This window comes from Ictidomys tridecemlineatus, chromosome 8 (genome assembly GCF_052094955.1).
Source record: "Ictidomys tridecemlineatus isolate mIctTri1 chromosome 8, mIctTri1.hap1, whole genome shotgun sequence".
Taxonomy (NCBI): domain Eukaryota; kingdom Metazoa; phylum Chordata; class Mammalia; order Rodentia; family Sciuridae; genus Ictidomys; species Ictidomys tridecemlineatus.
The window spans coordinates 115116438-115132231 of record NC_135484.1 but is presented as its reverse complement, the minus strand read 5'-3'; the positions used below and the strand labels follow the sequence as shown (position 1 = coordinate 115132231).

General features: G+C 35.0%; 1 protein-coding gene across 4 annotated transcripts in view; it reads right to left on the bottom strand.

Annotated features, from left to right (window-relative positions):
• Fkbp5 (FKBP prolyl isomerase 5) overlaps positions 1–15794 on the bottom strand; it is a 110156-nt gene that overhangs the window by 32057 nt on the left and 62305 nt on the right. For all 4 annotated transcript variants that reach the window (XM_078020128.1, XM_078020129.1, XM_078020127.1 and 1 more), the window contains 2 exons: positions 6776–6918; positions 5773–5887 (listed from right to left, as the gene is read on the bottom strand). In XM_078020128.1, the coding sequence (XP_077876254.1) occupies positions 5773–5887; positions 6776–6918 (258 nt within the window). The remainder of the gene's footprint in view (positions 1–5772; positions 5888–6775; positions 6919–15794) is intronic.

Sequence of the window (15794 nt, the reverse complement as noted above, 5' to 3'; positions counted from 1 at the left end):
CATAAGTCATTTTTTTTTTTGTAGTTGTAATTGGATAGAATGCCTTTTATTCTATTTGTTTATGTGGTGCTGAAGATTGAACCCAGTGTTTCACACATGCCAGGCAAGTGCTCTGCCACTAAGCTATAGCCCTAGCCCTCCATAAATTCATTTGAAGGAAACAAAACAAATTATATAAAGGATATATATAAGATTGGAAAAAAGAAATTAAGTATCCATCATATGCTAGATTACCTTTCTTCATAACTATCACAATAAACTGTAGGAGTAAACAATTATTGCCATTTTCTAGCCGATAAACCTGGATACCTGAGGTGGGTAAGTAATTTATCTAAAGTCCTAAAAATATCAAGTAATACTCCCAACACTCAAAACTCAAGTCCATGACTTCAAATTGTTTGTGTCCCCTATGCAGAACTACTTTATTGGATCTTTATGCAAAATTACAGAAACTTAATAACTCTTACATAACAACATAAGGTAATGGGTGATCATGGTCTATTCTTTCACTGTAGAGATAGCTTTAGTTCTAGGATTTATAACTGGATTTGAAACTCAAAGTTTGGGTGATGCTATAAAGAAAAGGCAAACCAGTAAGAACTGAGAAGACTTCAAAAGGAACAAGGTAATCCTGGTTTGAAACAGAGACCACATTTAAGGCAATCTCTGTTTTCGCCCTTACGTGGCTAATGTGCTTAAAAAAGGCAGGCAGGCCAGGCATAGTAGTGCATGCCTGTAATCCCAAGGACTCCAGGAGCTGAGGCAGGAGGACCACAAGTTCAAGGTCAACCTCAGAAAAATAGCAAGGCCCTGTCTCAAAATAAAAATTAAAAAAAAAAAAAATTGGGGGATGTAGCTCAGAGTAAAAGCATCCCTGGGGTTAATCCCCAAAACAACAACAACAACAAAAAAAAAAAAAAAAAAAAAGAGAGAGAGAAAAGAAAAATAAACAAAAACACCGGGCAGAAAGTAAAAGACGATTTACTCAAATTTCCCAGGGAAGTACCTTCTAATAAGATGAGAAACAAAAGATTAGTCATTGCCTTTACTCTTAAAATATTTGGAAACAGGAAAAAATAATAGGATTATTCATAAAAAATTCTTCAAATACTCTTTAAAAAAAGGGGATATATGAAAAAACAAACATGCATCTGCTCGTCTCTGCAAAAGAAATATGGGAACCAAACTGTACTACAAATGAATAAAAACTACACTAAAGAGAGTGAGAAAGAAAAAATTTTCCTAAATTAAAAACCCTAGATAAGGTCTGGGGTTATGGCTCAGCAGTAGAATGCTCGCTTCACATGTGTGAGACCCTGGGTTCGATCCTCAGCATCACATAAAAATTAACAAGTGAAATAAAGGTATTGTGTCCAACTACAACTAAAAAACAAATATAAAAAAAATTAAAACCCTAGATAATTATTTCCTGCTTAGGAAATGTGTTTTTCATGGGGCCATGGGTTAGTAATGCTAAGACTACTTCATAAACATTCTAGGGTAGCACAGATAAGAAAAAAGTTTCAAATGAGCAAAGGGAGAACAAATCTGTGGCAGTGAACTGAAACTGTCAGCATGTACTCAAGAGTTTTTTTTTTTTTTTTAAGAGAGAGAGAAGAAAGAGAGAGAATTTTTTAATATTTATTTTTCAGTTTTTGGTGGACACAATATCTTTATTTTATTTTATATGGTGCTGAGGATCGAACCCAGCGCCCCGCACATGCCAGGCAAGCATGTTACTGCTTGAGCCACAACCCCAGCCCCTCAGAGTTCTTTTAATTGTTTTTGGTACCAGGGATTGAACCCAGGAGCACTTAATCACTGAACCACATTCCCAGCCCTCTTTATATTTTATTTATAGAGACAGGGTCTTGCTGATTTGCTTAGGGCCTCACTAAATTGCTGAGGCTAGCTTTGAACTCACAATCCACCTGCTTCAGACTCTGAAGCTACTGTGATTACAGGCATATACTACCATGCCCAGTTTACTCGCGATTCTTAATACATATGAAGATTAAAAAAGAAATACATAGAATGCACGCGCGCGCACACACACACACACACACACACACATATTTCCTGCCTCTGTCTGCTAAGACATTCTAGAAGCAGTCCTACAGTGCAAGCACACCTAGCACCCAGATCTTGGTTTCTAAATACCTCTCTCTAATAAAAGTGGTCTTTGGAGGCAAGGCTGATTCTAGGCCTGGAGCAAAGAAATTTTAAGATGAGCCTAGAGCATCAGAAAATAGGGAAGTGCAAAAACAAAAACAATGCCCCCAAACAAAACAAAAAACCCAATGGGATATGTTGAAAAAATTAAAAAGCCAACTTAAAGAAGTTTTCAATGGCCAAATCTGGAATAATCTGAGCAACAAAATAAGAATAGTAATGAAAAATGACTAAGAGAAGAAAATAAATAACCACAGATACATAATGATATAAACAATATATACATATGGGAGAAAAGGCTGCTTTTCCTGACAGTAGAATTTCAGTTAATAAATTTGGAAAGAACAATGGAAATAGAAAAATTGCCATTAGTCAAATACCACAGTAATCATTATTTTATCCAAAAATCATTAATCATTAATGGATGAGCATATGATATTGCTAATCATTAATGATAATAAGCATATGAAGGTGTGATGTGAACCAACTTGCACAGTGTCAGCATTTTTCTTAATGAAATACTTAGTAATTACAAAGTGCAAAATAGTAACTTTAATAGAAGAGAAACAAGGCAGACTCCACCTTAAACAAGAGATCTAAGTTATCAGCAGTAATGAGACATCAAAACAATGTACCTCTTGATAATGATGAACCCACAAGGGCACAACATCACTCCTATGAAATTTTTCAAAAATGTATAACCTCAACATCAGAGGAAACTAAACTGAAAGATATTCTACACAAAGGCCAGTCATCTTCAAAAGTGCCAGAGTCATGAAAAACAAAGCCTGAAGACCTATCACACTGGAGGGGAATTATAGGGACATGACAACTGAATATACTACTAGATCCTGAATTTGATCCTAGATCAGAAAGGGACATTATTGTGGTAATTGGTTAGATTCAAGTAAGATCTGTAGACAGTTAACAGTATTGTTATCAACGTTAATTTCCTGATTTTGATAAATGTCCTGTGGTTAGTTAAGATCTTAACATTAGGGGAAGCTGGGTGAAGCACATAAGGGAACTTTTTCTAAGAGTTTTGCAACTTTTCTGTAAGTCTAAAATTATTTCAAAACAGTTAAATATGACTCCCATTGAAAGTATTACCAAAAACAAGATCTAATTTCCAAAGTCATCTCTATAGTGGCAGTTTTGTGATCTTGTCTATAATTGTCTGACAAAAATCTACAGTTTAAAAACACATTATGAGTTCAACAACTCATAATGTGTTTTTAATCTGAGGAGTTTCTGTATCATAGGAAAAAAGCTGTTGTATATGCATTTGAAACTTTTTATAATAAAAAATTAAACAAATGATATAAATAAATTTAAATGTCTATTAAAATAGTGAAGACAATTTTTGATCATTCCCATAGCTTTCATAAACCTTTAGAATTCTATCACAGATTTTTAGGACTGGTAGAACCTTAGAAACCAGAGGTCCAACCCCTACTTCAATGTCTAAAAAGGAGTCAAAAGACCAGAAGTGAGGTCTAGCTACACCTGGAACCCTATCTCCTGATTTCTGGCCTGGGTTCTTTCTCTGACATACATTTGATGACCTCTTCATTTAGTGTAAAACTTACCACAAATGACAATGTTCTAAACACTTCAACTACAATATTTCGTTGAATATTTACAATTCCTTTTAATAAAAAGACAACTAAATTTGATGTAACATAGACTTTGGAAATGAAATACAGTTCCAAAGTAGTATCTACACTATTAAAAATAAGAACATTGGGGCTGGAGTTGTGGCTCAGTGGTAGTGCACTTGCCTAGCATGTGTGACGCACTGGGTTCAATTCTCAGCACCACATACAAATGAATAAAATAAAGGTCCATAACAACTAAAAATGTTTAAAAAAAACAAGAACATCAACTATTTTGGTTAACTGTCTTAAATAATAGGGATTGAACCCAGGGCACTCAACCACTGAGCCACATCCCCAGCTCTTTTTATTAAATGTATTTAGAGACAGGGTCTCGCTATGTTACTTAGAGCAGGTGGATTGCAAATTCAGAGCCAGCCTCTGCCTCCCAAACCATTGGGATTACAGGCTGTAATCCCAGCGTGTGTGACTGTGCCCAGCTCCTGCCTTTAAAAAAAATTTTGAGATAGGGTCTAGCTAAGTTATCCAGACTTCAGTGCCTTGAATTTATGATCCTCTTGCCTCAGCCTCCCAAGTTGTTGAGATTGTCAATACACTTGGTAACTCTTTATTTTAAATAAACCTTTTATAATAATAGTTCATGTTATTTAGTGATTTGGGTTTTTTCTTTTTCATTTTTTAAAATGTTATTTATTTATTCTAATTTGTTATACATGACAGAACGCATTTCAATTCAAAGTACACATACAGAGCACAATGAGCTATGTTGCTCAGGTTGGTCTTGAACTGTCAGACTCCAGAAATTCTCCTGTCTCAGATTGCCAAGTAGTCAGGACTACAGGTGCATACCACTGCACCTGGCTTTTGAGTTTTTCTTTTTCTTTCTTTTTAAAATATTTATTTATTTATTTATTTTTAGTTGTTGATGGACCTTTAGGCTTTTGAATTTTTCTTTTTCTTTCTTTTTAAATATTTATTTATTTATTTTTAGTTGTTGGTGGACCTTTATTTTATTTATTTGTATGTGGTGCTGAGAATCGAACCCAGTGCTCACAAATGCTAGGTAAGCGTACTACCACTGACCCACAACCCCAGCCTTGAATTTTTCTTAATGCAAGTATTTCTTTATGTTTCCCTTTTGAAGGATTCAAATCAATAATGGTATATTTTAAACATTTATACATGTAGAAAGTTTTACTAAATACCAAATATGTGAAGCAAATGCTGAAAATAAAAAGAGAAAGAAAGATGCTCGTTTTCAAATGCTCACTAAATACTTGGGGAAAGAGGCAAATACTCATTGTAATATAAAGTGATATGTCCTGGGCTGGGGATGTGGCTCAAGTGGTAGCGCGCTCGCCTGGCATGCACAGGGCACTGGGTTTGATCCTCAGCACCACATAAAAATAAAATAATGATATTGTGTCCACCTAAAACTAAAAAATAAATATTGAGATATTGAAAGAAAGAAAGATAGAAAGATGTCCTATATAGGGTGGTATATACAGTGTGTTCTGGGAGGGAAGAAGAATAATCAGTTATCATAGGGAGATGGGTTTGAGAGTCCTAAAAGGGATTACAATCCAGTGTTCTGTTTAGTAACTTTGTAAGCTTGGGCAATTTTTATACATCTCAGAACTCACTTTTTTCGCCTGGGGATAATAAATCTTATCTCATAAGGTTATTGAGAGACACAAATTAATAAATATGTGAGACTATTAATATAGTTGTTGGGACCCCCAAAGAGTCCTGACTGAGAATTCCTTGATGGATGGAATTGCCTTTTATTCATTTTGGAGTTTGTAGAGACTGGCAGGGTGCCTGGCATGCACACGTTAAATTAATACTTACTAAATGAAGTCATTTAAATAAATGTTGAATCTAAAACTATTCTTGAGGTATATTCAATGTTTATTTCTATAAACAGAGTTTTTAAAACAATTTCCATTTCATCCACTAAATAGAACCCAAGTTTTATACTTACTTTCTACAGTTGCTCCTTCATTTGGGTTTGAATACCCCTCTCCTTTCCGTTTGATTCTCCTGATAATGCCTGCATCTTCAAATAAATCCTCTCCTTTGAAATCCAGGAGCTCAATCTAGAAAGGAAAAAGATTTAGCTGAGAAAGGATCAAACAAAGCCAATTTAACATATGTAAAGGCAACTGATTTTTCTTTCATTTTACAAATAAAACTTTTTAAAAACTTTGTTATTGGAAAAATAGGGGGGAAAAACACACTGTACTTTTCAATACTTGGAAAGAACTTTGTGTAATGATAATGTCTAGGACTATATCCTGTGGGGCTGCAGTGCAAAGACAGACAGGAAATACTAGGAAAACTTGTGGGCAAAAAGCCAGAGTGACAAGGTGCTGGCACAGAACTTGATGTCTGACTCTGAGGCCACCACTTTTCTACCCTAAAGTTATGAAGTTCCATTTTCAAAATATAAGAATAAATCCTAGGAATCTGGCCTATAACTGACTAAAAGTGTATATCACCCAGTTAGGACAGTTCTTAATATTAGATTTTTACAAACATGTATAGTTAATTCAAAATAGGAAAAACAGCATATCACAACCTACTGCTTCTAATAAAGAGAGATCTATGACATTTATAAAACTTTATGATGTGAAAATAACTTAAAACTTGGTATAGGGAAATTTCAACATTTATCTCCACCACTTTCATCCTTGTACTTCTAAGTATGTCAGACTTACACTTCTGTCCAGAACCTTTATTTTTAAGTCTAGTGTCTTTTGTTTATTTGGATATGCCCTTTCTGTGCCAGAGACACGTTTCTAAGAAAGCACTGGCACACATCCCTATAGTTTGTGGGAAATAATTCAAGAAGCCAAGCTCCAAAATAAATAAGTTGGATCTGATTCTCAATAGCAAGCTCAGCTCCTTGTTCCATTCATTGACTGCTGCTTCAAAGGCAACCCTACAGCAGAACAGATGTTGACAAGGCTCAGAGATACACTTGCCTCAAAAAAAAGAGTAGCATTCGAGGGAATTTTAGGGAGGCTGCCTGCTGAGCCATACGCATATTCTGGTTTGCAAAGCAAATGGCAGATCTCTCCTTTCTTCATGGTAGCCACCCCAATGTCCCATGCCTTGATAACTTGGCCTAAGAGAAAAGAAAAGGTATAGGTCATATTTAAAAAGATGCAACTTTCACAAAACAAGAGCTCAAACAAATTTCCAATTTTTCACACTGTGTACTTGGCTAGAAATTATGGGTTGTAAGACAGAACTCAGTAAAAGTTACATGCAAAGAAATAAATTATGATTTTTTTGGAAAACTATCAGAGAAGATTCCCTGCTGAGGAGGATGAAAGTGGTATCAAAGATCAAGTCTTTGAAAAGTAGTGGTAACATAATCCATGAAATGTGGCTGTGCTGCAACTGTTCCTTTCAGCCATAATAATAAGTGCATGTTTTCTAGGCAGAGATGGAACAAAAATAGTATGGAAAAAGAAGTTTGTCCTAAGGAAGCTTATAATTTAGTTGGGGAGAAAAAAAACAAAATCACAAAACAACTAAAAAAGTATAAATTGTATAAAAGGGTCCAAGAAACAAATTTTTCTAAAAATTTAGAATCAGAAAAAACTGTTTCTTCAGACAAAAAAGTGTGTGTCCTCTTATCAAATAATAATAATTCATAATCCTGCTGGGTGTGCTGGCAAACGCCTGTAATCCCAGCAGAGTGGGAGGCTGAAGCAGGAAGATCACAAGTTCAAAGCTAGTCTCAGCAAACTTAGCAAGGCCCTAAACAACTAAGCAAGACCCTGTCTCTAAACAAAATATAAAAAAGGGCTGAGGATACGGCTCAGTGGTTAAATGCCCCTGGGTCTCAATCCCTAGTAGTATATATGCATACAAACACACACACAAAAATCAAAATCCTTTCCTTTTTTGCAATTTCAGGAAACTTAAAACTTAGATGTAGAACTCTGCTAAGACTACATAATTGTAATCTCAATATTTACAGTTTTATCATGTTTATCTATAACTATATCTTACTGTAAGTAGTCTCAAACTCTTTGGGGAAAATGAAAGTAATTTAAAAGAATAAAAATTTATACTTGTGCTATGTCAATCAAACACTCAAAGTAGGATAAGATAAGCTATGAACTGCAGAAGTGAATTTGGAAGTTAACTGTTATCTTGGATTGAGAGCTGAAGGTAGGTCATTAGAATAAGGAGAACCCAACATAAAGTTATGTAAGTAGGAATGAACAAAGCACTTATTGGTTGATTTCAGCTTAGTCTTCATTAAATACTAGAATTTTTTGAAATGTTACCTCCACTTAGTTTAGTTAAAATTTTACATAAGTAATACATATCTGCTATCAAAACACAAAAGAAAAAAATACATACATTGGTAAAAGGTCATTTATCTCTTCTTGTAAAAAGCTTCTGTTATGTTTACTTCCAGTGTGTGCTATCACTTTTTTTAAAAATTAAAAAACATATGATAGTATACTATACATTCAATACTGAACTGCTTTTCTCCCTCCCCATCCTAAACTGCTTTTCACTTAATATATTCTTCTCCATCAGTAGAGTGGACAACATGCATTTTAGCGATTAAAAGTTCTAGACTGAATATCAGGTCTGCCCTTTACTAGCTGTTGTGCAAGTTATTTAATCTCTGTGGGCTCAGTTTCCTCATTTGCAAAACAGGTGACCGTTTCTTCCATATGGTTGTAATAAGAATTACTAGATAAAACATGTCAAATGAATGGCACACTGCCTGGCATATGATGCTTATTTTTATTTCTGTTCTTGTTAGAGATAGAATCTTGCTATGTTGTCAAGGCTAGTTTTGAACTTGGGTTCAAGTGATCCTCCTGCCTCAGCCTCTCGTAGCTGGAACTATAGGTGCACACCACCACAACTGGCTATAATATGTATTTTAATAAAGCCAGGGTCGTCATCGTTGTCACCCCCATCACAGATATAATCTCATTTGCTAATATTCTGTGTAACATTACAATCTCCTACTCAGAAACGTATTACAAACAATAGCCCCTAATGAGTATTGCCCATGACTATTTATGAAAAGTGTATTTAGAGGCTAAATTCCTACAAATTCAAAGGTGACATGCTTTTTATATTTGACAGATATTGCTCAAGTGCCTTTCCAAAATAGCTACATCAATTTATATGCTCACCACATGTAGTTCTTTTGTGAAAACAATCCACAATCCTCAGAAGAAACTCAAATTCTGCTGTTGATAGGCTGCTTTCCTTTCACTGATACTCTTCACTGTGCTGTGGTTTAGCACTGAAAACCTCTGCTCTTCTAAATTATAACTGATATGTTAAGACAAATTTGTTATATGCTCCTTCAGGAAATCTGCACATTGGAGGAGGTACTATTGTGTATTTGCTCAAGACATTTGGCCAATTACTGAGAAGCAAAGGTCTTTTTTTTTTGTACTAAGAATACAAAGATAGGTCATTCCCTTCTTCCTTTCAGGGAACACACAATGTAGTATGGCTGGGATGGGGGGAAGATACATATGTGCATTGTTTTTTTGGTTTTTGTTTTTTAACAAAACATGGAAAGCACTAAAATAAGAGTATTAACACGGAGAAGGAGTGATTAATTCTGCCTGGTCAGGTGAGGGCAGGCAAAAAAGGCCTAATTCATGGGTGTTATCCATATTAGACCTTAGATGTTTGAAACACCAGCCTGTCAATTAAACCCAAAGGAGCCCCACACTAAAGAAATCATGCCAGTACTTTTTGCTCTTCTTCTTTGGAACATTAAAGAACACTGGGAACCTTAATAGTTCTTTTACACAAAGCTTCAGAAATGGATGAAACACACTGAGCAAAGAGTCAGACTCATAGTAACACAAGTACATTTCTAAAAACCACAAACATTGGGGCTCTTAAAGAACATTTCCCCCTGGTTTTTGAAAAATAATACATACTTACAGACTATCAGGAAAGCACAGAAGATACAATTAAAAACCCTCTGAAATTCTAGCATCTGGGGAAACTTCTATCAATTCCTTGATTCATTTCCTTTTAATTATATATGTATACTTTGCATATTAAATATTTACATGACCATTCTTAAAGCTGCAGTCATAATTTTACATGGTTTTATAGCCCACTCTTCATATTTCAGATTATATGAGCATTTTTCTTATAATAAATATCTAAAAACACGACTTAATGAAAATACCATATTGTCTTTATCTTTAACAATTATCAAATTCCAATGAAAATTTTGCACCTAAATTGCTACATAAATTTCTTTGTATAGTAAAAGCCTCTGACTTGACACAATCAGGATTGGTTGTAGGTTAATTTAAAATATTGCTTTAAGCAAGGAACCATACAAACTTTTAAAATTTAAAACATATAAAGTGGATCAATTCATGTGTATGTTAAAGGCCAAGGATGTCTTTAAGGCTCTTTAGGAACAAGAGTTCCATATCATCTTTTTTTTTTAACTTTTCTTTTTTTAATTGTAGATGGACACAATATCTTTTTATTTATTTCTATGGTGTTGAGGATTGAACCCAGTGCCTCACATGTGCGAGGTAAGTCCTCTACCACTGAGCCACAACCCCAGCCCCCATATCATCTTTACTATATAAATCACACTCATAATATATCACTTGCAATTTAAAATTTAAGTTTCTATAATATCCCAATTATTTACCTGCTTTTTATCCTGAAGAAGAAAAAAAATAATCTAAGGAGAATAAAGATTTTGTTTTGATTGGTCTCAGATGCCTTTCTTTTTGTACTGTATTTTGGATTGAATTAAATTTTGGGAAGTGAATAAATTTCACTTGTTACAATGCGAGTTTCTCTAAGGTGAAGCAAGACTTAGAAGATAGTATGTCTGGGGCTGGAGATGTAGCTCAAGCGGTAGCGCGCTTGCCTGGCATGCGTGCGGCACGGGTTCAATCCTCAGCACCACATACAAACAAAGATGTTGTGTCCCCTGAAAACTAAACAATAAATATTTAAAAAATTCTCTCTCTCTCTTAAAAAAAAAAAAAAGAAGATAGTATGTAAAGTAATGGACATATAGGATCCGTCTGGTTAACAATATATTCTGAAAGGCCATTTTGCCTGCCCATCCCTAATTCAACAGCCATTTAAAAAATACTTTTAGCATTTTTTAACATGTATTTCTAGCTGTTGGTAGGCTTTATTTTATTCATTTATTTATATGTAGTGCTGAAAATCGAACCTAGTGCTTCACACATGCTGGGCAAACACCTTAACACTGAGCCAAAACCCCAGCTCCACACTTTTAGCATTTTGCCTTAATGAATCTTTCTAAAACATTCAACCTGGTTTTTGTAGATAATTATTTTCTTTTTATAATAACTCCAGTGTTCTATATGCTATTTAATGAAACTATATAAATTACTGAAAGTACTATAGGTATAAACAGATTTCAAGTGATTCTTAATGAGTCTGAAAAGGCAAAAAAGCAGTCCCTGACATCTGGAAACTGCTCAGATATCCAGCTGTAGGTCTTAGTATTATTCAAAGCTGGCATGGGAGGCCGTGTTACTCTCCTATTGGACATGAACAATGTGACAAAACATCACTATCAGACAAGTTCACTCAGATACAAAGGTAAATTGAGACAAACCACTTCTAAACTTTGTCTAAGCCCAGAAAAAAAAAAATAAGGTCACCCTGCACCCTACAAAATGCCAAACACCCCCCTCTCCTGGCTAATATGAGTGACTGCTGTTTCTTTACCAGTCAGAATTTTAAGCTTTCCTCTACTCCAGCCCAACCTCTTTTAATAAAATTTATTAAGACACTTAAACATAGAATCATCCTATATCCTAACAGTGTCCAATACAAAACAAAGCCCTGCTTCCTTAGAATTCCCAAAACTTTTAAAAAATTTCTTTTCTTCATACTTAGACATGCTGCTGTTTCCCATGGTATACTGTCCTCCTTGGTAAGTAATGAATTAAACTTGTTTAACTACGATGTGGCTGCAGGGCATGGACAAGGTCCACACAACTGGTGGGAGCAGAATGTGGGACCACATCGCAGAGTGGGTAACCAGCTGTATTACTCAGGATATTGCAAAATAATGAAAGCATTAGTAAGTGTGGAGTTGATTAAGCAGCTTCTACTATATTACCTAGGCTAAACTCTTAGAAACAGAATTGCCAGGACAGAAGCATAAACCTTTTGAAGATTTTTATCTTTAGGATTTAGCTATTGGTAAAATACACCAAAAATACACAAACACAATTTATTCTTACATTTGATCTGGACTTCAATTTTACTAGCTCAAACACAATTTACTTTATCAATTTTAGAAGTCCTATTCCATTTGTAAAAGAATATGAAATAGGCCCGGGTCGTGGCTCAAGTGGTAGCGTGCTCGCCTGGCATGTGTGCTGCCCGGGTTCGATCCTCAGTACCACATACAAACAAAGATGTTGTGTCCGCCAAAACCTAAAAAATAAATATTAAATATTCTCTCTCACTCTCTCTTAAAAAAAAAAAGAGTCTTTATTTAAAAAAAAAAGAATATGAAATAAGATCATAAATGTAAAATGTAGCTATCCCCTAAGTTTACATACTTTTTAATGTCTATATAACTACTGACAATTTAAAAAGTTTAAAAGTTGTCAGTGGATTGGTACATTCCTGTAACCCTGAATAATGCAGGATTTCAAATTCAAGGCCTGCCCAGGCAACTTAACTATCTCAAAAAATTATATTTTAAAATGCTTTGGGTGTGACTTTACTTCATGCACAACCTGAGAAGTGAAAAATTCTGCTCCATTTGTATACAATGAATCAAAGAGCTTTCTACTGTCAAGTGTAACCGATTAGAACTAGTAAATTAATTAATTTTTAAAAAACCGTTTTGGGCATATAACTCAACAGCCCCTGGGTTCAATTCCCAGTACCAGGAGTGGGCGGGGGGAAGCAGGGGAGTTTAAAAGTACACAAAATGCAGTATAAAAGCAATGCACTAGGGCTGGGGATGTGGCTCAAGCGGTAGCACGCTTGCCTTGCATGTGTGCGGCCCGGGTTCGATCCTCAGCACCACATACCAACAAAGATGTTGTGTCCGTCGAAAAATAAAAAATATTAAAAAAATTTAAAAAAAAAAAAAAAGCAATGCACTAGACGGGCACAGTGGTACACACCTGTAATCCCAGTGGCTTGGGAGGTGGAGGCAGGAAGATGAAGAGTTCAAAGCCAACCTCGGCACCACCCAGGCACTAAGCAACTCAGTGAGACCCTGTCTCTAAATACAAATTAGGGCTGGGGATGTGGCTCAGTGGTTGAGCACACCTGAGTTTAATTCCTGGTCTCCCTCACTTCCCCCAAAAAAGCAATGCACTAGGGGCTGGGGATATAGCTTAGCTGATAGAGTGCTTGCCTCACATGCACAAGGCCCTGGGTTTAATCCCCAGCACCATTATTGGAGAAAAAAAAAAAAAAAAAGCAATCCACTATATTTTTGCTTTCTTCTATAGTACTGTATAATATATTCCATTAGCCTGGTATTCTAATATAGTCCATTATATATTTTGATTTTAAAAAATCATACCCCTCCAAACATTTTAATTTAATCACCCAACACTTTCACTCATAATAAAGACCATAGTGACTAGGACATTTTGACTATATAACTATTTTCTTTATCGACTAAAAAAGGTTTAATTATGATAAAAATGTATTATCCTAATCTGAAAAGTTTTTCCCCAGTGGATGCTTATTAGTTATTTTTAGTTATGGATGTTTTTTTTTTTTTTGGTACTGGGGATTGAACCCAGGCACTTAACATTTAGCCACATCCCCAACTCTTTTTAATTTATTAATTATTATATTACTATTGGTACAAGGAATTGAACCTAGAGGGGCTTAACCACTGAGTCACATCCCCGGCCCTTTTTATTTTAAGACAGGGTCTCATTAAGTTGCTTAAGAATTCACAAAGTTGCTGAGGTTGGCACTGAATTGTGATCCTCCTGCCTCAGCCTCTGGAGTTGCTGGGATTACAGGTATGCACCAGTGCACCCAGCTCCACATTAGTATTCATTTTGACATAATTATAAAAGCATGAAACATAATTTGGTATAATTCAGCCCATAGAACTTCCCCTTTCCCTCCCTTCCTTGTTTTCTTTACTCTACAGTTCTGCTATTTACTTATTTTTAGTTGTAGTTTTTTTAAAAAATTAGTACCTTGTAGATATATATAAAGGAGAGATTAACTTTGGTATATTCATATATGTCTATAGGAAAGTTAGATCAGGTTCATTTCACTGTTCTTCCCTTAACCTGTCCCCCTATATTCCCTTCCTCTACTCCACTGATCTTTCTTCTATTTATGGAATTCCTCCCTGCTCTTTTCTTTTCTCTTTATTTTGGATTGGCTTCCACATATTAAAAAAAATTTTGTTTGACCTTTGACTTTCTGGGTCTGGCTTATTTTCATTAGCATGATGGTCTCCAGATCCATTAATTTACTGGCAAATGCCATAATTTCATTTTTTATGGCTGAGTAATACTCCATTGGGTATACAGACCATATTTTCTTTATCCATTTAGCTGTTGACAGACATGTAAGTTGGTTCCATAGCTTGGTTATCGTGAATTATCTTGCTATAAACACGAATGTGGCTGCATCCCTATAGTATGCTGATTCTATCTTTTAAATACATAACAAGGAGTGGTATAGTTAGGTTTTAGAGTAACCACCTACATTTCTTTTTTTTCTTTCTTTCTTTTTTTAGGAATCTCCATACCGCTTAATAGAGTGGTTGCACTAATTTGTAATCCCACCAACAATGTATGAGTGTATCTTTTCTCCCACATCCTTTCCAACATTTATTACTTATATTCTTGATAACTGCCATTCTGACTGGAGAGAGATGAAATCTATGTATTTTTTTAAAAATTTTTCTTAATTATAGATGGACAGAATATCTTTATTTATTTCTATGTAATGCTGGGGAGTGAACCCAGTGCCTCACACATACAAGTGTGCTGCCACTGAGCTACAACCCCAGCCCTCTGTGTAACATGATTTGCATTTCCCTAATTGCTAGGGACATTGAACATTTTTTTTCATATGTGTTGGCCATTTGTATTTCTTCTTTTGAGAAGTATCTGTTTAGCTCTTTCCCCATTTATTAAATGGGTAATTAGGGTTTTTTGTTTTTATGTTAAGTTTTGAGTCCTTTATATTTTCTGGATATGAATGCTCTGAGAAGCAGGAGGCAAAGATCTGCTCCTGTTCAGTAGGCTCTCTCTTTATGATCTTGTTTCCTTTGCTGTGCAGACACTTTTATTTGATCTCATACCACTTATAAGCAAATTTGAAATTTTATACCCATTAAACAATTCCCCATTTCCTCCTTCCTTTAGTCATTGGCAATCACCATTATATTTTCTGTTTTTATGAATCTGACTACTCTAGATACCTCATATAAATGGAATCACAGTATTTGTCTTTTGTGTCTGGCTTATTATTTCACTTGCCCTAATGTCCACGAGATTCATCCATGCTATTGCATGTGTCACTATCTCCTATTTTAAGACTGAATAATATTCCATGTATGTATATATCATATTTTGTCCATCCATTCATCTGACAATGGACACTTGAGTTGCTTCCACCTTTTAACTATTGTGAATAATGCTACCGTGAACATAAGTGTACAAATATCTCTTCAAGACCCTATTTTTAATTTTTTTGTGTGTGTGGGGGGGAGAAATGCTGCACTATTTTTCATAGAGGCTGTACTCTTTTTACATTTCCAACAACAGTGTAGAAAGGTTTAAAGGATTCTATTTCTCCATATCCTTACCAGCTTTCATTTATTTATTTGTTTATTCATTCATTCACTTACCCTTATACTTACTTTAGTATCCATCCTAATAAGATTTGCATTGTGATTGTACTAAATTTCCCTTATGATGGTGAATCTTTTGAATAACCCTTTTGGAGAAATGTCTACTCAATTCCTTT